Source organism: Pistacia vera, unplaced genomic scaffold, assembly GCF_008641045.1.
Source record: "Pistacia vera cultivar Batoury unplaced genomic scaffold, PisVer_v2 Contig227, whole genome shotgun sequence".
In the NCBI taxonomy this organism is placed as follows: Eukaryota; Viridiplantae; Streptophyta; class Magnoliopsida; order Sapindales; family Anacardiaceae; genus Pistacia; species Pistacia vera.
The window spans coordinates 1,712,458-1,734,250 of NW_022196032.1; the positions used below are offsets into that span (position 1 = coordinate 1,712,458).

The 21,793-nt window shown below is 36.5% G+C and overlaps 2 protein-coding genes across 2 annotated transcripts; both read right to left on the bottom strand.

Moving 5' to 3' along the window:
- Positions 1–12,711: 12,711 nt before the first annotated feature.
- On the bottom strand, positions 12,712–13,454 carry LOC116130972. The gene is made up of 3 exons (XM_031416641.1): positions 13,420–13,454; positions 13,136–13,277; positions 12,712–12,987 (listed from the first exon to the last, which is right to left on the bottom strand). The coding sequence occupies exons 1-3, from the start codon at positions 13,452–13,454 to the stop codon at positions 12,712–12,714; spliced, it is 453 nt and encodes a 150-aa protein (XP_031272501.1).
- A 6,523-nt stretch (positions 13,455–19,977) lies between these two features.
- LOC116130973 lies at positions 19,978–21,756 on the bottom strand. Its single transcript, XM_031416642.1, has 3 exons — positions 21,146–21,756; positions 20,627–20,900; positions 19,978–20,169 (listed from the first exon to the last, which is right to left on the bottom strand). Exons 1-3 carry the CDS (start codon positions 21,754–21,756, stop codon positions 19,978–19,980), a joined length of 1,077 nt encoding a protein of 358 aa, XP_031272502.1.
- Between the last annotated feature and the right edge of the window lie 37 nt (positions 21,757–21,793).

Genomic DNA, 21,793 nt, shown 5'->3' on the forward strand with positions numbered 1-21,793 from the left:
GTACATGGACTTATTTTAGTGGAATTCACTGAAGAAAGAATCCATGATGTCAAAAGAGAATGGTTATGGTTTTGAAGGCTGACTTTCCATTTGAGAAGAGCAAGTGCTTCTTCAGTAGAATCAGAAGCAACATCAAGTGATGGATTTTGCAAAACATACAATAAGACTAGGGAAACAAGTGAAAATACTCTCTTCAGGATTGAACACTCCATTGTTTTTTTTTTTTTTTTTGTTATGTAATGCATACCATAATTATGAACTCTGATAAATATAGACAACTCATACTATAAGCTGAGTGAATTTGTTCGTTGAGAAATTCTATTGCATAGACTTGACTTAAAAGCATATGTCTTGCATTCATTTATGAAAACTATATGTTTGCATGGACTACTTCCAACATTTTATTGTGATAGCAGCTCTAGTTTGCAAAAATTAATTGCACAAATAGTTTTCCACAACCAACTTTGGGATTGTAATTAATTACCTCAACGACTACTTCATGTTGGTCGAGGAATCTCTTATCTTCTTCTTCGTGGTACCCACACTTGAATTATTTCTGATAGAAATAGATACTGATTTGAAGGTGACCACTCTATTTGAATATATATTTTCATTTTTCGCTCCATCTGATATTGTGTATATACAGCACAATCTGGAGTTGTAATCGATCCAAGTCAGATAATTTTCATGTGGACTCCATTTCTATCAATGCCATTAGCTTTGAAATTTATTTCTGTTGCAAAATATGTTAGCTGGACGTTTGATTAGGATAATATCTTAATTAAATTTAGGAAAAGAAAAAGCTTAAAATATGTTGTTTTATTCCCAATGTAATGCTCAGTAATTACAAAATGGGGATGCAAAATTTAGTATTTCAATCAAAAGGGTGCTTAATTTTCTGGAATTCATTAAGCACTAAATTGCTGGAAATTGAGCTTGTGTAGGAGTTTTTGATCCTTCTGTAGATATGTGTTTTCATATAAATGTAATATATGTTGCGTGGTACATATAGGCAAAAGAATTTGGACTTATCTTGGCTTATTAATTTGAAATATAATAGGCAGTGTTGACGTGTTGACTAGGGAGCTTTGAATTAGTTGTGCAGGCTGAAAACTATAATATGGACTATGGAGTGCGCAAAGATCAAAAGTTTCATCCAAAATTGTCATTTTCAGATGAAAAAGTATATCCAATTGATCGTATGCTATCAATTTTATTAGCTCAAATGATCTAAGAATCAAGGTTTTAAAACCCGGCCCGAGGTAAAACCTGACAAAGTGGCCAGGTCCCAGGTTGACCGCATGTAAAAGGGTTTAAAATCCAGAAAACACCTGTATAAATTACACATAAGTTCTTATAAGTTTGAAATCTTACAAAAACACCCTAAATTACACCACCGATGTCGACAACCCAAGCCAAATAGGGCATGTTTCCAGCATAAAAAACATACCCCATCACCATGAAAACTCTTCCCTTAGCCTCCTGACCAAAACCTATCTCCCCCCACCCCCGTTCGCCTAGCAAATCGGTGACAACAGCGGGTTGCTGCCGCTGATTTATTTTTGCAATTTGAGGTCATTTTACTCATCGGAAATCAGCTCTGTCGCCACCTTTTGACTCACCGACCCTTCCTCTTCAGAAGCCCCAACATTCCAGTCACCAATTGTTTGCTGATCTTCGTCCTAATTTCTAGGGTTTGAGATGAATAGTAAAATTGATAACCTGGCCTGGTGAAGGCCCTGGGTCTCGGTTAAATCGATTCAACTGGCCAGACCGGGCCAGGTTTTAAAACCTTTTTTAGAATTCAAAGTCTTCCTTGTGTTTATTACAATTTTGAAACTTGAACTTGCGAGCAGTTGAGGAACAAGGCTTCGTGCTATTTCATGTTTATGTCAATTTTTAGTATCTTTTCTTAATTTTAACTCAGCTCATTTGTTCTCATAAATCTTAGTATCAATATGTCAGTCGGAACCAGGAAAATCGAAATTATCTTTAGACAAAGTATACGGTTTAATAAATGAGGGAGATCAAAATATAATTTTTTTTAATAAAAAAATTGTATTTAAGGAGGATAAATTGTATAACTCAACAGATAATGCATAAAAAAACTAACTATTTAAGAATAAAATTAATATTTTATGTATGAAATTTAAAGAAAATTTCTAAGGCCTGGGGTGGCCGCGGTCTGCCACTGTATGTCACTTCAAATTAAGTCATGATATTTTGGGTTTCATATAAAAATTAACATTCTTTTAGTATTGAAGTACTTGTGCAAATAGCTATCATCTCTATACTTGTGCAAATGACATTGAATTTACTTATTTATGCATCAAATTTTTATATGCTTGTGATATTAATAAGTATTATTTGGAGTATCATGTTTACATATATTGATATTCCATGGCTTACAGTATTTTTGGAATTTAAATATAAATCCTTACTAGAAATGAATTAGAATAAACAAACAGTCGTCGTCTTCTTACAAAGAGAATTGCAAAACAACTATAATTGAGTTTATGTCCTTCCATTTATGGGGATCAATCATTAACTATAAATTAAAATAAGGTCACTAAGGTCACCAACCTTAAAAAATCTTGACTATTTTATATGCTATTATTCCATTTTTAATATTTTCTATTCATATAAAATCCATATTTTTTTTTAAAAATGATAGAAAGATCCTTACAAATCTTTGTCTTAGATCATGATAAGCCTTAATCTCTATCTAATTATATGAGAAATTTTTTTAATTAAAATGAATGAAGTATCCATCAAATTATGTAAGCGTCGGTCCAAAGTGTTAATATAACTTCTATTCATTAGACAACATATTGCATATACAATTTTTATTTATCAACAAACATATTATATATACATCTTGTGTCTATTTTACCAAAGACTTTATACACATAATATTGTTTATCGATCCTTTATTAAATGGATTTATTGATTTGACATGTTTTTTTTATAACGAAATGTCAATATTAATTTTATTATTAAACATACTATTTATCATCTTGAAAAATATTACTTCAAAATTTTAATTAGAATAATTAATTCTATTTATAATTTAACAACCCATAAACCACAATACCTTGCAATCTTAGGTTTGATAGGTTTAATTAAACTCACAAGAGCCCAATTTTTAAATAAAACACATTAAGATATTATATCTAATTAATAATTATGCACATTAATCTATAAATTTTCAATTATTTACTATCAGCTTATCCTTTAAAAAAAAAAAAAAAAAATTAATTCCTGCACAAGTGATTACTGACTTTCTTCATAAATTATATAACCCATTAAGAACTAAAATTTTTATAAATTTTTATTATAAAGTATGCTCAATTGAAAGCTATATACATACAACATGCGTTATATCTACAAGTCTCATGTTATACCTTCTTAAGAATCATATTTTACTTGTCTCTTCAATTTAGTTCAATTTAGGATATATTTTTATGGGTTTTCTTATGTCAAAGGAAAGTATGTGTATTATAAAACATTTTCCTATTATAATTAGTTTTAAAAAAATTTTAATTTAATTATGATTAGGTTTTATTTCTTCACATAATCAAGAAACATAGTTTGATATAAATTATATGATTTAATTTATTGTTGTGATGATTGTAAATGGTAAAATCTACGATTGATTCGGAATGGATGAATCTTGTGAGAAGCGAGCCACTAACAATTTGATGAACCTGCATAATGAGGGAAAGAGAAGGTGAAGACTTGGGTGACACCGATGTAGTGTCTACCATAAGTATTTCGACGCTCAAGTCAATGAGATGCTGAGAGCGGGAAAGGTTTACCGTAATAATATGGCCATGGCTAGACTAACACAAAGTGGCTGGAGCACTGCTTTGTGATGGCTAAGGGTGGTGAAGTTAGTCAGAACTAAGCTTCATGGTGAAGTAAGGTGATGATTCTTGAGAGCAAGAATTTATGAGCTAAGAGCTATGAGTTTTCTCAGAATGCCTAATAAGAGACTTGACCTCTATTTATGTACGAGCTCAAAGGAGCTTAAGTCTTAATAGAACTTTGTGTCCTACTTTGTATAGGAGTCCAAATTACGAAAGAAGTCTTATTGTTTGCCTTTATCGGATTAGGATCTTCCAATTCTAGTAAGATTTAGGATCTTAACTAAATTGGAAAACGAATAGGATTGGATTCCTATTTATGGACCGTTGTGGGCTAATGGGCTAGAACCCGATTTAGCTTAACTTGTAGAATAACCCAACTCATAAAGTGATTAATTCACAAGGTGTGTTTAAACATAGGTCTAACCAGAATTAGGCTAAAACACTGCCGTAATGTGTTTATTTCGTTATTGGATCTCGTTAGGCCCAATACGATTTTTGGCCCATACAATGATAAATTATATGATTTTAATTTAAGGATTTGTTTTATTTCCTTGGTGGAAAGTTAAAATTAAAGAGAATTTAGTGGTTAATAAACATCGTATATTATGAATGAGAATTTTTTGTTTGATTATATATTTGATGATATTTAAGAGTTTTACTAGACTCTTTATATTCTATATATAGGGAACAATTTTCTAGTAAGAAAGTCCTTATTTAAATTTTGTAATGATCATATTTAAATACCATTGGATCACAAAATTTACGCAAGGACATAATTCACATAATTCTAGTGAATATGTATCATATATTCATACTTGTTTGCATTTTTGTTGTGAAATTCATGAATCATGGTATAATTTTCTCATTTAGTACTTCATTCACACCTTATTTCATATATCATGTTTTGTCTACATAATTTAGTGAGAAAAAAGGGGGGGAAAAAATTAATATCCCAAATTAGTTTTTAGAATATGTACGATTTATATATTCATATCATTTCTGAAAATTCTGTGGGTTTGATCTAATTTTATGATACGGTATAACTTGAGATATAGGATTAAACCAAAACCAATTTCTTTTTAGTTTTCTGGGTTCAAATACGTACCTTAATCTGTTAGCTAACCAATGATGTAATATTTGAATATAAGCAGTGAAAAATCTGCCTATCAAAAACAGAAAATGACATCGTTTACCGTGTTTTTATTTTTCTAAATTTAAATCATGGTAAGTAAGATTACATTTAAATGTATTTCATGAATTATAAATTGCAACTGGTATAATAATTTGATTTCTACAAACGACGACACCATTTTTCTGATTGCAATAATAATAAATATATAGGGTTAAATTTATATTATCATTTCAGACATGGAGAATAAATTAAAACTAAATTTTTAAAATTTTATAGGAATTTTTTTACTGTAAGTTGTCATCATGAAAAGATAACCTCCATTTCATACCTTTACCCCTGAAATTCATACATTTTTCCTAGATGTATATGCATTGTGATTTAAAAAATAATTGGTCAATTTTTTTCCAAAAGCTTACTAAAAAAACACTAGTTACAAATTTATTAGAAAAAAGTTATTTAACATTTTTAAATAGTTAAACTGAGCTCCGTCTGAGGATAAAAGATAATTTTCAAAAAAATAAAATAAAGTCATTAAAATTTGCAAAAAAAAAAAGTTATATATTTAAACAAGTGTGAGATATGACCAGACAAATTAATGGTTTATTATGTGATGCAGTAGCACTACCAGAAATACACCCAACCCCAACGTAGACTTGCACCAGGAAAGAAAATTTATACCGGGGCCGCCTTTCCCCAAAACCAAAAAGTTGTGCCGACTACTCGTCGGTGTATCATCGTTGGGGACAATATATCTCGACGCTACAAACGCATCGTTGCAAAGTCCTTTGAGGCCAGCTTAAAGTGCCATCAACACACTCATGACTTCGTGAAGACTTAATGTCTTGGTGAAATTTGATAAATAATATGTTTTAAAAAACTTTTAACTTATATCTTTAAAAGTTTTTCATTTATATCTTTGTGGTTTTACATAAAGATGTTATGCCAAATATGGCTTTTTTTTTTTTCCCTTATATAATATTTTTGATATTTAAAGAGAAAAAGAAAGTACAAATTCATGGAAAAAGACGTACCAAGATATCTTGTATTCAAATAACTATTAGCGGGAACGACTGACTGATATGCAGCAGTTGTGCAGTTGTGCTTCAACAAATAGCTGAGAAATGGCGCCAGGCTTATGAATACCAGTGAGGATCCTTGCCCATCACAGAAGCGCCCTTTAGCTACTGCCCTGTCAACTAATCTGCAGGTCAACTTAATAGCTTGTAATCGCACTAATGGCAGCTTTAATCGCTTTCTCAATTAATTGGTTTCCTGTTAGATAAATTTTAAATGATTCAATTCAGTTTATTTATATTCACTTATTTTAAGAGAACTTACTTTCAAAACGACTATTTTTGTTGAAAGGAAATAACTTCTACTGCTTTCAAGCTTTGTAATTGTAATGAAATTGTATTCTAATTTATTTCTTTTAATTGCATACGATTCAAATATTTGAGTCTTCCAAGCATGATTCCAACAGAATTGATCCATCTTCCATTTCTCGAAGAAATGTAAGAACAATTTTCATGTTTAGTTTACTTGGACACCAATATCATCTCGCAATTTGAAGGTCTAGACCATATTATTAAGGATTTGTTTTGTTTTCTGATTTGATTTCAGTATTATTTTTATTCTAAAATTGATTTTTTATACTCAAAAGATGGTTACACAATTTTAAATATGAAACTGGATATTTGTTGAAAATAACAAAACACTGATTTGTGTCCTTTTTCCTTGAAATATATTTACAAGAGTAGTACTGTAAATAGAAGAGCCAACCATACCCCAAATCACCCTCAATAGTATATACCATTGGATTGAGGTAATGCGTTTACTGGAGACTGGAGTATATTTACTGGAATTTGGACTAAGGGAAAGCACATGGCATGCGGTTTTTGTGAATATTTGTCTTATTGGTATTTTAATTATTCATCTCCTTCTTCTTAACAGTGATCTTTCCTGCAATTACCTTAATGGCACAGTTCTAAACCTAGTTAGTAAATACGGGTACGGCAAAAAAAGGGTACGGATATAATACGACAAATGGTGAAAAATACGTTTATGTTAATATTAAACCATCTAGATGAGAGGAGAAACCATACGAGAGTACTTACAAATCTGTCAAGTTCTTCAGGTTTCCTAGTGACCTTGGAAAGTTATCAGAAAACCGATTGGCAGAAAGTATCCTGAAATTATAAATCAGACCAAATAGCCAAGCTCCTCGGGATGGTCCCATACAACTGGTTATCATCAAGGCACCTAATTTTGTTTTTATGAAAGAAAAAATGATGAGAAATAAACAAGAAAAGCATTGACTAGAAAAGCAGAAGCATCGAGATTTTAAAGATTGAAGCGTACAAGCCACAAAGATCGTTAAATGATCCCCACACAGTGGGAATTTTCCCTGTTAAGCTGTTGGAAGTAAGCCCACTGCATAAGAATGTTTGTTGATGATATAAGACAGTGATCCTTGATTATAAGTTTCAAAGAAGACCAACAGAGATAAGTGTACTTACATTTTATTCAAATGCTGCATGGAAGCCCATTGCATTAGAACCCTAGTTAGTAAATACGCGGATTTACGCACTTTTAAATGACTGCCGAATTATTCGCGAATTATTGGAACATCCGTATAATTCGCAAATAATTCGCGAATTATTGCAAAAGAAAAAAAAAAACCTGATTGAAACGACGTAGTTTTGGTGGGGGAAGAAGAAATCAGTGGGTAAGGGAAGAGATTATTCACAAATTAACCACCATCTCACACCTCCGGCCTCCCCACTTCCAGCGTAGCCCCTCACCGAGTACAGCCCCAATGATTTACATCCCCGCTATTGAATTTCAGGATTTCTTTCATACTTTTTTCATTTGTTGGTTCTGATTTCGGTGGCTAATGATTCATGATTTTAGTTTAAAGTGTTATTTTGGAAAGGAGGGTACGTTGGGTGGCCACTGGGGATTCGCTGGAAGTTGGAGGCGCTGGAAAGGAAGGGGTGAGGGTCCATGAGGTGGTTGGGCTTTGCGGAACTGGGAAGGGTTGATGACGGTTTGCTGCTCTTCGGCAGCTTTGTGGTGTGACTTGTGAGACAGTGAGAGTGAGTTGGTGGGTCATGGGTGCTGGTGAAGAATAAGCATTAAGCGGTGGCGTTTTATGTAGAAAAAGATTAATAAATCCTTTTATTGAATTATTTTATTTATTGATTAATCTTATATTTCAGGTTGCATTGTAACACTAATCTTTTATATAGATTTGTGAGGCAAAATTTTAGTTCTTGATTTAATATAATTTAATGGATTAATGGGAAGTTAAAATTGGTTACATTTAATATCAAACTTATCAAGTTTTAAATTAATAAAGAATCATGGCTAAATATTGTGTTTGAGTTTGGAGACTATAATTTGAATATCAGTTATATATTGTATATTTGTGTTATTGGTTAATTGAATACTTTGCATTTGAAATTTTATATTGATTTTAACTAGATAATCCATAAAAGTGTTAAAACTAAGATTGATATTGCCATATTTTTTAAAACGTATTATTGACAATGCACCGTATTAAACCCGTATATACTCGTACCGTATTTTTCCCGTATCCGAATTTTCACTTTGTTGTCTGCAGTAGAATAAGTGATAATAACTTTACTGGCACCATATCAAAATTTATTGGGGGATGGACTAGTCTCCAAAGGCTGTAAGGATTATATCTGTTATAGAATTTATCTGTATGGCGGATCCTGATTTACAGCTTGATTGCCCTCCCTCTTGTTTTGTTGAAATAATGAAGAGAAATGCATTCAAGCGGACTGAGAGGACCTATCCCGGACTCCATTTTTGGTTTAGGAAATTTGAGTGACCTATGAGTTGAAGGATCTTCTTCAACTCTGCGATTTGTCTTCATCTATTTTGTTGTTAGTAGTTGAATGTTATCTTCTCTATAAACAGGATAATCAGTGATATGAACGGGCCAAAGTTCAAATTTCCAAATTTGAGCAACACGAACATTAAATACGTGTATGCTTACTGTTTCTAATTAGCCATATGTTCCCAGATTTATTGATATTTTTACTCTTTGTACAAAAGCATGTGCAATTAGAGCCATAATATCAAATGTCTTCAGAAATTTGGTAATGAGCAACCTGCATATACTGTAAGCCTAAACTATGTTGGGCTCTTTACATCTGTTAGTGATAAGCATCCTGTATTAAAGGTTTATTCAAAAAGAGATAAGGGAAAGTTTGGTAGTGCACGGGGCTGTTAGGAGTTGATCATATGGGATTATCCTTAGAATTATCCTATTAATGATAATCTCAGAATTATCCTATTATTGATAAGTTAGTAGTATTATATTGTAAATATCCTCATAATATAATCATAATCAGGGGAGTTTGTTATTTGGCTTTAATTAGTTACTATTATAAATGAGGGATGAAGGAAGGGAAAAGGCAATTTTTAGGTGAGAAGTTGTGTGTAAGGTCTGGTGACTTATTCATCAGAATTGGCTTGTGGAGAGGCTACCTCTTTGTAGGATTTTCTTTTAATAATAGTTATTTCAAGTATTCACAAGAATTTGCTACAGTTTTTTCCTATTATTCTTTGTTATCTATCGATTGGTATCAGAGCCGCACGATTCCTAGGGAATGGTCAATACTAGAATGTATTTGAAGTTTGAAAATCTAGAGCGGGAAGTTGCTTCATTGAAGGGATCAGTGGAACCGTTGCAATCAAACCTGAATGTGGTCCAGGAGGACTTGAAGTCAATCATGGAGATGCTGACAGCCCAAGCAATTGGGCAGAAGAAGGATGAACGGCAGAAAGAAATTTTGGGCAGCACAAGTAAAGGATAGTCAATCGATGGGTACGAAGGAGAGTCTGCTGCGGAGCGAGAAGGGGTTCATAGGGAGTTCGTAGAAGAAAGAAGTGAGTATCGGGCTGATAACAGAGTGCGGAGATTGGATCTACCAATTTTTGAGGGAGAAGAGTCGGTGGGTTAGATAGTTCGAATGGAGAGATACTTCGTGGTGAACGGATATCAGCCTGAAGACAGGTTATCAGTAGCCATAGTTGCGTTGGAAGGGAGAGCCTTATCGTGGCTCAATTGGGTGGAGTCTCGGAGGCCATTTCGTTCGTGGGAGGCGTTGAAGGTTGAGATTACAGATCAATTCCAGGAGAACCAAGACGAGACGGGGTGCGAGCAACTCTTTAGTAGCTAATTATCGTGATCGGTTTGACGCCTTGGCTGGAATATACAGAGGAATTAGTGAGGAAGTTCTAATTGGGGGCCTTTATGAATGGGCTAAAAGAGGATATTGCTGTAGAGATAAGGCTTCTGAGACCAGTGGGCTTGGCAAAAATCATGTCTCTAGCCCAAGCTGTTGAAAGAAGGTATGCAGCTCTCATGCGAGTTGGGCCTGAGCCTAGAGTGGCCGAGTCTGTATGTTGGGAAGTAAGTGGGTTGCGTTTGGCTCCTTCAAGGCCCATAACAAATTCTGCAAGGGTAGGCATCAATTTCACATCCACTGGCGTCAGTCAGAACAATACCCAGGCTAGTTCTCATGCTTCAGAAATGGTGAAATCGGGTGGGCAAAATATACAAAGGTTTAATTCCACAATGTTTAATAGCAAAGGGGGTCAGATACGAAAATTATCTGAGGAAGAGCAATAGAGATGCTAGCAACAAGGGCTTTGTTTTAAATGTTTTGAGAACTACACACCTTCCCATATTTGCAAACAAAAACAGTTGTACATATTACTAGTTCCAGAAGAAGTAGAAGAGGAAAAAATGGCAGACATAGTGGACAGTAATGGGGAGCAGTAGACAGTGTGGATGACAGTACCATATAATTGTCGATGAAATCAATTGTGGGATTTTCTGTCAAGCACAACACTAATAAAATCAAGGGAACGATTGGGGATCGTGAAGTGGTGGTGCTGGTAGACAGTGGTGCTACTCATAATTTCATCGCGAATTCCTTGATACAACAGGAAAAGATTCTGGTGCTAGGAAGTAAGGGATTTGGAGTTCAAGTGGGAAAAGTGGTTACGGTAAAGGGGCAAGGTATTTGTAAAGGAGTTCATGTGGAGATGCAAGGCATGACATTTGTTATTGACTGTTTACCTTTTGACTTGGGTAGTGCAGATTTGGTTTGGGAGTATGCTGGCTGGAAGTAAGGAGAGATTCAGGCAAAACGGAGAACTTTTGGCTCAGTTTGGTTTGGGTAATTATTATGTAGTTTGAAAAAAGTTAAATTTGGTAGGTATTACAATGTTGGATTTGAAAATTAACAAAAATATCTCCTATGTTTGTTTATTTACTAAACATTCCTATAATAAAATATTAAACGTTAACAAAAACACCCCTAACCTACCCATTAAATACGGACAACCGATCACCACCGTCGGAGTGTTTTGGCAATTTCAAAAAAAATATTTAGAGGTGCTTAGTTAAATTAACAAATTTTAGAGGGTTTAAAAGAAATTAAAAAATATAAAATAATATTTTGAGAATAATGATATTTTACGGTTTAACTTTATAGGGAATATAACATAATTCCAATAGCGTAACAAACAGAGCCTCTTTTATCTTTTGAATGGGGAGGCCAAAGGCGTACCCTCCACGGTGATCCGACCTTGAACAAGATTCTGGTGTCATTAAAAGCTATGTTGAAGGCCTTACAATCTGAGGGAGGAGGTGTGATCCTTGAGTTTTGTTCATTATCCTTGCAAAATACAGTAGAGGTGCTGCGTCTTGTTGAACCTGTGAACCAGCTATTAGTCAAGTTTGAAGATATCTTTAACATGCCATTGGGTCTTCCACCAAGTAGAGCAAGGGAACATGCGATAGTGCTGCAACTAGGGACTGCACCCCCCAATGTGAGACCATATCGCTATCCATACTTTCAAAAAAAATGAGATTGAGAGGCTGGTGAAAGAAATGCTACTAGCAGGGGTTATTCGGTCTAGTTCAAGCCCTTTTTAAACTCCAGTATTGTTGGTAAAGAAAAAAATATGGTAGTTGGCATTTTTGTGTGGACTATAGAGCCTTGAATAAGGTTACAGTTCTGGATAAATATCCTATTCTGGTCATTGAGGAATTGTTGGATGAGTCAAGTGGTGCATGTTAAATAATCTAAAGAAATAATAAAAAGAGGAGGCTAGGGTTTCATTGATACTGCACAATGCAAATGAATACAAAAAGTATGATTTAACCTAAATACAAAGATATATATAGGCTAAACAAAGGAAATAATGAAAAGACAGATCTACCTTTAATAAACAATAAAACAAAATAACCCATATTTCTTAACATCTCCCCTCAAACTCACGATGCGGCAGCTACAAGCATCAAGAGTTTGCCAACTAGAAAACGAAAACGGGAAATAGAATGCGACTTGGTAAAGAAATCTGCAATCTGCAAAGAAGAAGAAACAAAGGGCAAGGTAATGGTGCCATGCTTGAGGTGATGACGAGTAAGGTGACAATTGATCTCAATGTGCTTAGTTCGTTCATGAAAAACCGAGTTGTGAGCATCTGAATGAACTCTGGTTGTCACATACATAGGAGTGGGATGAGAAAGAGAAACGCCTATATCTGCAAGTAACCAACGTAACCAAACAATCTCTTTGGTAGTAGATGCCATAGCACGATATCTGCTTTGGTTGAAGAGTGAGAAACAAGGATGTTTTCTTGCTCTTCCAAGAAATAAGAGAATCACCCAAAGATACAGAAACCAGTAACAGACTTGCGATCCGTGGGATCACTGCCATGATCAGCATCAGAGTATGCACGTAGCTCCAAGGAAGAGGTGGATGAAGTAAAGACTCTAAAGATGTACCCCGAAGATAAGCAAAATACGAAGAACAGCTGCCCAATGAACTGTAGTAGGAGAAGCAACAAACGACTAACAACATGAATAGCATATGCAATATTGGACGAGTAATAGTGAGATATAACAACTCCCAACAACAGTACGGTATAAAGTAGGATCTGACAAAGGTAAACCATTAGAAGAGAATACTTTGCGTTAACCTCAATCGGAGTATCGACAGTCTTATTATCAGTAAGCCTAGCCGCTCAAGAATATCTGAACATATTTCGACTGAGAGAGAAGATAACCTCTAGGTGAGTAGGCTACCTCAATACCCAAGAAATATCGTAGAGAACCCAAATCCTTCATTTCAAACAATTGAGCTAACTCTGTTTTCAAAACTGAAATACCATCAATATCATCACCAGTAATAATCATGTCATCAACATATAAAGACAGAATGATACGCCTACATAAGTGCACTTAACAAAAAGAGCAGATCATGACTACTAGAAGCAAATCCAAGGGAAGAGATCACAATAGAAAATTTCTCAAACCAAGCACGAGGTGCTTGTTTAAGACCATATAACGTCTTCAGCTTGCAAACATACCTAGAATCATGTGAAACACCAGGAGGGGGCGCCATATAAACTTCTTCTTAAAGATCTCCATTCAAGAAGGCATTTTTAACATCAAGTTGGGATATGCCACTGACGAACCGAAGCTACTGCAATAAAAGTACGAATAGTAGTCTTTTGGAACATGAGCAAATGTCTCCTCATAACCATACCATACTGTTGAAAGTACCCTTTTGCAACCAACCTAGCTTTGTATCGCTCAAATATCCATCAAAATTAGTCTTGATCTTATACACCAACGACAACCAACAACAGTCTTACCAAGAGGTAGAGGAACCAAATCCAGTACCTGTCTTATGCAAAGCAGAAAGTTCCTCATCCAAGCTTGCTGCCAAAGAGGATCACGAATTGCCTCTTTATAGGAAGAGGCTCAAAGAGACAATGAATAGAAGCTAAAAAAGAAGCAAAAGATAAAGAATAACAGAATAAGCAAAATCTGGTAACTTTGTGGACTTACGAATGTGTATGGATTGACGTAGAGGTGGATCCACAATCCAGACGAAGCTTGAGTGACCATAGGAAAAGAGGGAGCTTCAGGTGTGGGAAGTAAAATGTCAGTACCTGCAGATGATCAGTACTAGGAACCTGAGATGACAAACTATCAGAATCCTCAGAAAAAGGATCTATACGAATTAGATCAGATCTAGTCAAGGTATGAGTAGTGGATGGAATAGAAAGAAAGGTTATGCTTAAGAAAAACAACATGACGGGACACATAAAGTTTCCGAGTTATTGGATCAAAACAACGATACCCCTTTTTACCTTCACCATAACCAAGAAAGACACAAATAGCAGATCGAGAGGATAACTTGCTGCGTTCTACATGAGGACAAAGAACGAAACAAGTACAACCAAAAACTTTAAAGGAAGAATATCAGGGGCATAGCCGTACAACTTTTCGAAAGGAAAAAAACCTAAATATGAGAAGATGGAATTGTATAATCAAACCTACACAGTAAGAACAACTTCACCCAAAACACACTAGGAACAGAGGCAGACAATAAGAGAGAACGAGCAGTTTCAACAATGTGCCTATGTTTTCTTTCAGCAACACCATTTTGCTCAAGAGTATCTGTACACGAGGTTTGGTGAACAGTTCCATCTAATGCAAGCAACTCACAAATTATTAGAAGTGATTCCACCCCAAATCACACCTAAAACATTTGATAACAGTAGAATGTTGAGTTTTGACAAGAGCTCGAAAGGACGTATTATATCGCAAAGAATTCAGAACGATGTTTCATTAAATAAACCCAACAATAACGAGTATGATCATCAATAAAAGAAACATAATATCGAGATCCTTCTTTTGTGGCAACAGGAGAAGGTCCCCGTACATCAAAATGAATCAAATCAAATGGAGAAGAAGAAACAAAAATACTTCAATTAAAGGTAAAGCCAAAAATTTTGCCAGTTTACATCTACTACATAGAAATATCACAAGTTTGTAAATTTCCTAAAGCCCCTGTGGATGCCAAAAATCTCAAATGAGAAGATGAAACATGACCAAACGAGAATGCCATAAATAAAAACTAGAAGAAGAAGGACTCAAACGAAAAGAAGGCAAATCAACACTAGTAGCGGCAACATCAGCACTAGTAGCGGCAGCATCAGCATTAGTAGAGCAGCAACTGGCACTTTTAACTCATCCAAAATATATAGTCCCCCCTTCCTACGCCTGTCCCAATCAGCTTCCGAGACTGTAGATCCTGCACATAACAAGAAGAAGAGGAAGGTGAATAAATTACAAATCACATAACTGACCAACAGAAGCAAGATTTAATGTAAGTTTGGAATATGATAAACATTAGAGAGAGACAAGTGAGGTGTGATAACAGAACCAACACCTGCTAAAGGCATAGGAGTGCCATCAGCAGTCATGACAGGAATAGAAGACGAAGGAGACACAAAAGCAAAAGATGAAGAATCTGAGACAGAGAATCATGAAGACACAAGTGATGTGAAGCACCAGAATCCAACCTCGATGTGATGCCTAAGAACTATGAGGGAACTGACCTACGGAAGAAGAAGCAGACATAACTTGTGGTTGTAAGGAGAGAAACTTCTGAAATGCTCAACCAGGTACTAGGATCGGTGAAAGGACCTGATGAGACTACTGTTGCAGTATTAGACTGTGGTGGTTTTAACCCTGAGATGGTATGAGCATTAGATTGGAGGTTGTTAGGCTTCAAGCTTGAGATTGCTGCTGCGATTGATTCTGCTGCTCAACTTAGGACACTGAGCCTTCCAATGCCTTTTGCTTATAGAAACTGCACTCATCAAAGGCAACCCTTGTGTAAGGCTTATTCTGATTATTAAAGACTAGCTTCGAAGGTACTGCTAACACAGAAGGATTAGAAGTAGAAGTAGAAAGAATTCCCTTTTCAGAATGAGACTAAGACGTATTTTTCAGCCAATAACTCACTGACAACTGAGTCAACATAAGGCATTGGAGAACGATGCAAAATTGAACCTCTAAGTCCCAAAATCACTGTGAAGTGCGTTAAAAACTATACCAACCGTTGCTGCTCCTCCACGAGCAATATAGGCATCACATGCCTTTAATTCTATAGATTCTGTAAGAGCAATGATCCCAAAGATCTGCATAGCAGAATAAAACTCATGAACACTCATATTCTCTGCTGAAGAGCTCGTATGTCATTCTCCAATAATACTGCTTTGCAAAATTTGACTGAGTAAATAACATTTGCAGATGATCTCAAACCTCCTTTGCTGTCTCATACTCGCTAACTGTGTACCTATGGAATGCCCAACAGAATTGTTAATCCAAGTAATAATTTTTGCATGATTGCTTCACAGGCACTATCAAAGCATCATAACCTCATCAGTATTCTTAGGTTTCACAGAAGTTCCACTAACATATCCCCACATCTTTTTACCCTTAAGAAAAATTTCTCATCGCATAACTCCAATACGAATAGTTCTTGCATCTAAACTCACAGACTGAAGCGAATCGTCTCTTTCAGTAGCCATATTCAAAAAACAAAGAAAACCAGAATGCAAAAGAAAGGCAAATGAAATACCAGATTGCAGAAATTGAACGAATACCAACGAAATACCAGATTGCAGAAACTGAACGAATACCAGTTGGATCCGCGTAAGCTGTGTTTAAGATTAAGCCTCGTCCCATGAAACCTTGCTCTGATACCATGTTAAACAATCTAAAGAAATAATAAAAAGAGGAGGCTAGGGTTTCATTGATACTGCACAATGCAATTGAATACAAAAAATATGATTTAACCTAAATACAAAGATATATATAGGCTAAACAAAAGAAATAATAAAAAGACAGATCTACCCTTAATAAACAATAAAACAAAATAACCCATATTTCTTAACAGTGCAGTGATTTTCTCAAAGCTGGATTTGAAGTTTGGCTATCACCAAATTTGGGTAAAACCAGAAGATGTGGAGAAAACGGCTTTGCGCACACACGAAGGCTATTACGAGTTTTTGACCATGCCGTTTGGACTTACGAATGCCCTAGCAACTTTTCAAGCTTTGATGAACGATGTCTTTCGCCCATATTTGCGTAAGTTTGTGTTGATATTTTTTGATGATATATTGATCTACAGTAGGAGCATAATTTCTCATATAGAGCACTTGCGAGTGGTATTTGAACTCTTAAGACAGGTTGAGTATTTGGGGCATGTGGTGTCAGATAAGGGTGTATCAGCTGAATATTCCAAGATTTCCAACATGCTTGAGTGGCCTAATCCTAAGAATCTCAAAGTGCTTCGTGGCTTTATAGGATTAACAAGGTATTACAGTGCTTTGTTCGAAACTACGATAGTATTGTTGCTCCATTTACTAAGTTACTGAGAAAGGATGCTTTTGAGTGGAGTTTGGAAGCTCAAACTGCATTTGATTCCTTAAAGCAAGCAATGGTTTCCATTCCCGTTTTAGCTGTACTAGATTTTTCAAAACTTTTTGTGGTGGAAGCGGATGCATCAGGATTTGGTATTGGTGCCGTCCTTATGCAAGAAAAGCACCCAATTGCGTACTTTAGTCAGGTTTGTTAGTGTTTAAGCTAATGCCGGATGTATCAAAGAAAAAGAGAATAGAAGAGAACTGATTCAAATTCATTAACCAACAAAAACCTGCATATAACATGCTTTGGCTTACTGTTACAACCACTATTAGTAACTTTACATAATCTCAGCTAATCCACACACATCTAACAACCACATTACAAAATTAGCTAAGTCATCAAATTCAAAATTAACACTTAAGTTTGCAATAAGGCTTAAACTACTGAACTCAGAAACAGCACCATGCACGTCACCTGTACAGCAGCAAAATAGCTTCAAACTTTCAGTTTCAGCAAACCATACTTCCAACACAGCATCAACCTTTAACACTCCACCTTGATGCTTTGGCTGGAAACACCAAGTTCTAGTCTTAAGGCTTCAAACTTGGATTTCCACAAGGCCTTTGTCATAATGTCAGCAACTTGCTCTTCTCCTCTACAGTGTATTAAACTCACTTCACCACACTGTTCAGCCTCCAATACTGCATGATATTTAATCTTGATATGCTTGGTTCTACCGTGGAGCACAGGGTTCTTTGCCATGGCCACTGTTGACTGGTTATCATATAGGATCAATGTAGGACCACCCTGCACTTGGTGCAAATCATCCAACATCTTCCTAAGCCACACAGCCTGGTTCACTTCTGCTGTATCATAGACATATTCAGCTTCAGCAGTAGACTGTGCCACAGTCTCCTGCTTCCTTGACAGCCAGCAAATTGCACCCTTATTCAGATAAAATACATAACCAGAGGTGCTCCTAGCATCATCCAGGGATCCACCCCAATCACTATCAGTATACCCCACCAATTTCAGACTTTCAACTTTCCTAAAATAGATGCCTAACATGATGGTTCCATTTACATACCTCAGCACACGTTTTGCAGCCTTAAAGTGTAGTTCACTTGGGTTGCTCATAAACCTTGAAAGATAACTTGCAGTGAACATAAGATTAGGTCTAGTGGCTGTCTAATACAGCAAACTTCCCACCAAGCTTCTGTATTTCCCTTCATCTACCCTCTTTGCACCATCAGTTTTGCTTAGTTTTAGGTTGGAAACCAATGGGGTATCCACTGGTTTACAATTGTCCATTCCAAACTTCATGAGAAGCTCGGTTGCATACCTCTGTTGGCACACAAAAATCTCACCTGCAGTTTGCCTTATCTCCATGCTTAGGAAATATTTCATCAATCCTAAGTCAGTCATTTCAAACTCAGTTTGCATGGCTGACTTAAACTGGTCCAACTCTTCAGGATTGCTTCCAGTCACCAATAAGTCATTAACATAGAGAGAGACCACAGCCAAACCCCTTTTAGTTTTCCTTATGTAGAGAGTGTGTTCATTTGGGCTTCTAGAGTAACCAAGGCTGCACAAATAGTCATTTATTCGGCTGTACCAGGCTCTAGGAGCCTGCTTCAAGCCATACAAGGCTTTCCTTAGCAGATACACATGATCCTCTTTGCCCTCAACCTTGTAGCCTTCCGGTTGCTCCACAAAAATCTCCTCTGAAATCCACCCATTCAAGAATGCCGATTTGACATCCAGCTAGAAAATTTTCCAGTTAAACTGAGCTACAAGTGCCAACAGCAGCCTGATTATGTCTTGTGTAGCTACCAGGGCAAATGTCTCTAAAAAATCAATACCTGGTTGCTGTGCAAAGCCCTTCACCACCAGCCTTACTTTATGCTTGTAGATTGAGCCATCAGGATTTATTTTCAGTTTGAAGATCCATTTCACCTGAATTACTTTCCTTTTTTTCAGGTCTTGGTACCAATTTCCAGGTTTGATTTTTTTTAATCATGCTGAGTTCCTCCTGCATTGCAGCCCTCCACAATTCAGATTTTGTAGCTTCAAGATAACATCTTGGTTCCACCACTGCCATATTACACCTTTCGTATACATCAGCCAATGATCTTGTCCCTCTAACAGCATGTTCTTCTTCCTCATCTGAATCCGCCTCTTCATTTAGCCCCTCATTCATCTCTTCTTGTCTTGATTTAGCCTGCACATCAACTCTCTTTTCTTCCCAGTTCCAGACTCCACCTTCATCAACCTTTATGTCTCTTGTGATTACAATCTTCCTAGACTTAGGAACATAAACTCTATAGGCTTTAGAGTTGCTGCTATAGCCTATAAGTATCCCAATTTCAGCCTTATCATCCAATTTGGATCTTTTGCTTGCTGGGATCATTACATAGGCTATACTTCCAAATATTTTCAAGCTCCCCACTGCTAGTTTGATTCCACTCCACGCCTCAATTGGTGTTTGATGTTTGACTGCCTTGGTGGGCAGCCTATTTAGGAGAAAAACTGCTGTATTAACAACTTCAACCCAGAATACTTTAGGAAGATTTTTTTCAGCCATCATGCACCTAGCCATTTCCATAATGGTTTGGTTTCTTCTTTCAGAAACACCATTCTGCTGGTGCTGTGAATTGCTGCTGAATTCCAGCTTCACTGCAAATTTTGCTGAATTCATTTTAGGTGTACTCTGTCCCATTGTCACTTCTTACGGTTTTGATCAAGGTTCCAACTTCATTCTCCACCAGCAACTTGAATTTCTTAAACACAACAGCTACTTCATTTTTCTGCTTAAGAAAATACACCCAAGCCACCCTTGAGTAGTCATCAATGAAGAGTACAAAGTACTTGCTGCCATTTAAAGATTTAGACTTCATAGGACCACACACATCTGTGTGGATCAATTGCAACTTGTGACTTGCTCTCTAGGCTTGATCTGAAGGAAATGAAGGCCTGCTAAGTTTGCCAAGTTGGTAGGCTGTACATAAGGACTTTTTCTCTTCTATTTCAGGTAGCTCTAGCACCATTTCTCTTGCCTTAACTTCTTTGATTCCCAAGTAATGAAAGTGGCCAAACCTTTTATGCCACAAGTCAGACTCATCAACCCTGCTAATTAGTGCTAAGTTTCCTGGTTTTTTCCACTCTACCGGGAAGCTTTTTCCTAGCATCCTAGCACTCATCAATTCATTTCCCTCACAACCCATTATTACACAAGCATGATTTTGAAAATGTAAGGTGTAGTTTTTCTCCAACATTTGACCTACACTTAACAGGTTTTTTTGCAATTTCAGGAACAAATAAAACACTTGAAATGATCTTGGTACTTACTTGAGTTTGGACAGCCACATCTCCGATCCCTTTTGCCTCCACATACTCACCATTTCCCACCTTGACCTTGGAGTTGTATGTTCTGTCTATCCTGACAAAATTCTCCAGTTTTGCTGCCATGTGGTTAGTACAACCACTGTCTATTAGCCAAACATCACCGGTGGTCTGCATGGAGTAGCATGAAGCTATAAACAGCTGCTCGGGTTCACTGCTCTGCTGCTGGTCTTCTGCACTTTGTGCTTGCTTGATGGCTGTGCACTTTTGTTCTTGCACACTTTTTCAATGTGCCCGAACTGTTTGCACCTCTTGCATTGGATCCCAGGTCTAAACCAGCACTTACTATCTGGATGTCCTTTCTTTTTGCAGTGGGAACATGGTGGATAATTTCTTCCTCCACTCAGTTTTCCCCACTGTCCATCAGTTCTCTCTTTTCCTCTCTTATCTCCAACATATTTCCTATTTCTTCCCTTCAATCCCTTTTGAGTAGCCATCATAGCACCTTCATTAGAGTCCTCTTACCTCATCAACCTTCTCTGTTCTTGGGCCTGCAGGGCATGAACCAATTCGGTGAGGCTGATTTGGGAGAGGTCCTTTGAATCTTCTAAGGAAGATATCTTGGACTCAAATCTTTCCGGTAGGCTGACTAACACTTTCTCAACTATCATCTTGTCACTCATCTCAACTCCCAATAATCTAATCTTGTTCACTACACTCATAAGCCTATCTACATACTCTTTAACCTTCTCTACCTGCTGCATTCTTAGCATTTCGAACTCTCTTCGCAGGTTCATAACTTGCATATTTCGGGTTGTATCACTCCCCATGAACTCCTCCCTCAATCTATCCCAAGCTTCCTTTGCAGTTTCACACGCCATTATCCTTGTAAATACAAGGTCTGTTACTGCAGAGTGTATGTGAGAAAAATCTCTTGGAGCTTTGGACATCTCCTCCTCATACATCCTCATTTGATTCAGAGTTGGGTTTGGACCAAGCTGCGGTGGCTGTTTCTCCTCTTCCACATACTGCCACAGCCCTTGCCCTCTTAGGTAGGCTCTCATTCTAACAGCCCAGATGTGATACTGGTCCCCATTGAACACTGGAGGTGAGAGAGAAGCCGATTGAGTTGCCATGCGAAACCAGGTTGGAGTTTTTCTGGAAAGTGTTGTT

Bases quoted from the DNA above. Each gene is read 5' to 3' on its own strand.
- LOC116130972 (XM_031416641.1), bottom strand. From the start codon at position 13,454: ATGGCGCCCCCTCCTGGTGTTTCACATGATTCTAG. The intron at 13,278-13,419 runs GTATGTTTGCAA...GCACTTATGTAG, and splicing joins GGTGTTTCACATGATTCTAG to GCGTATCATTCTGTCTTTAT. The intron at 12,988-13,135 runs GTAGCCTACTCA...TACCTTTGTCAG, and splicing joins GATATTTCTTGGGTATTGAG to ATCCTACTTTATACCGTACT.
- LOC116130973 (XM_031416642.1), bottom strand. From the start codon at position 21,756: ATGGCAACTCAATCGGCTTCTCTCTCACCTCCAGTGTTCAATGGGGAC. The intron at 20,901-21,145 runs GTAAGAGGACTC...ACATTGAAAAAG, and splicing joins GAACAGAGAAGGTTGATGAG to TGTGCAAGAACAAAAGTGCA. The intron at 20,170-20,626 runs GTAAGTACCAAG...GGTCCTATGAAG, and splicing joins ATGTGGCTGTCCAAACTCAA to TCTAAATCTTTAAATGGCAG.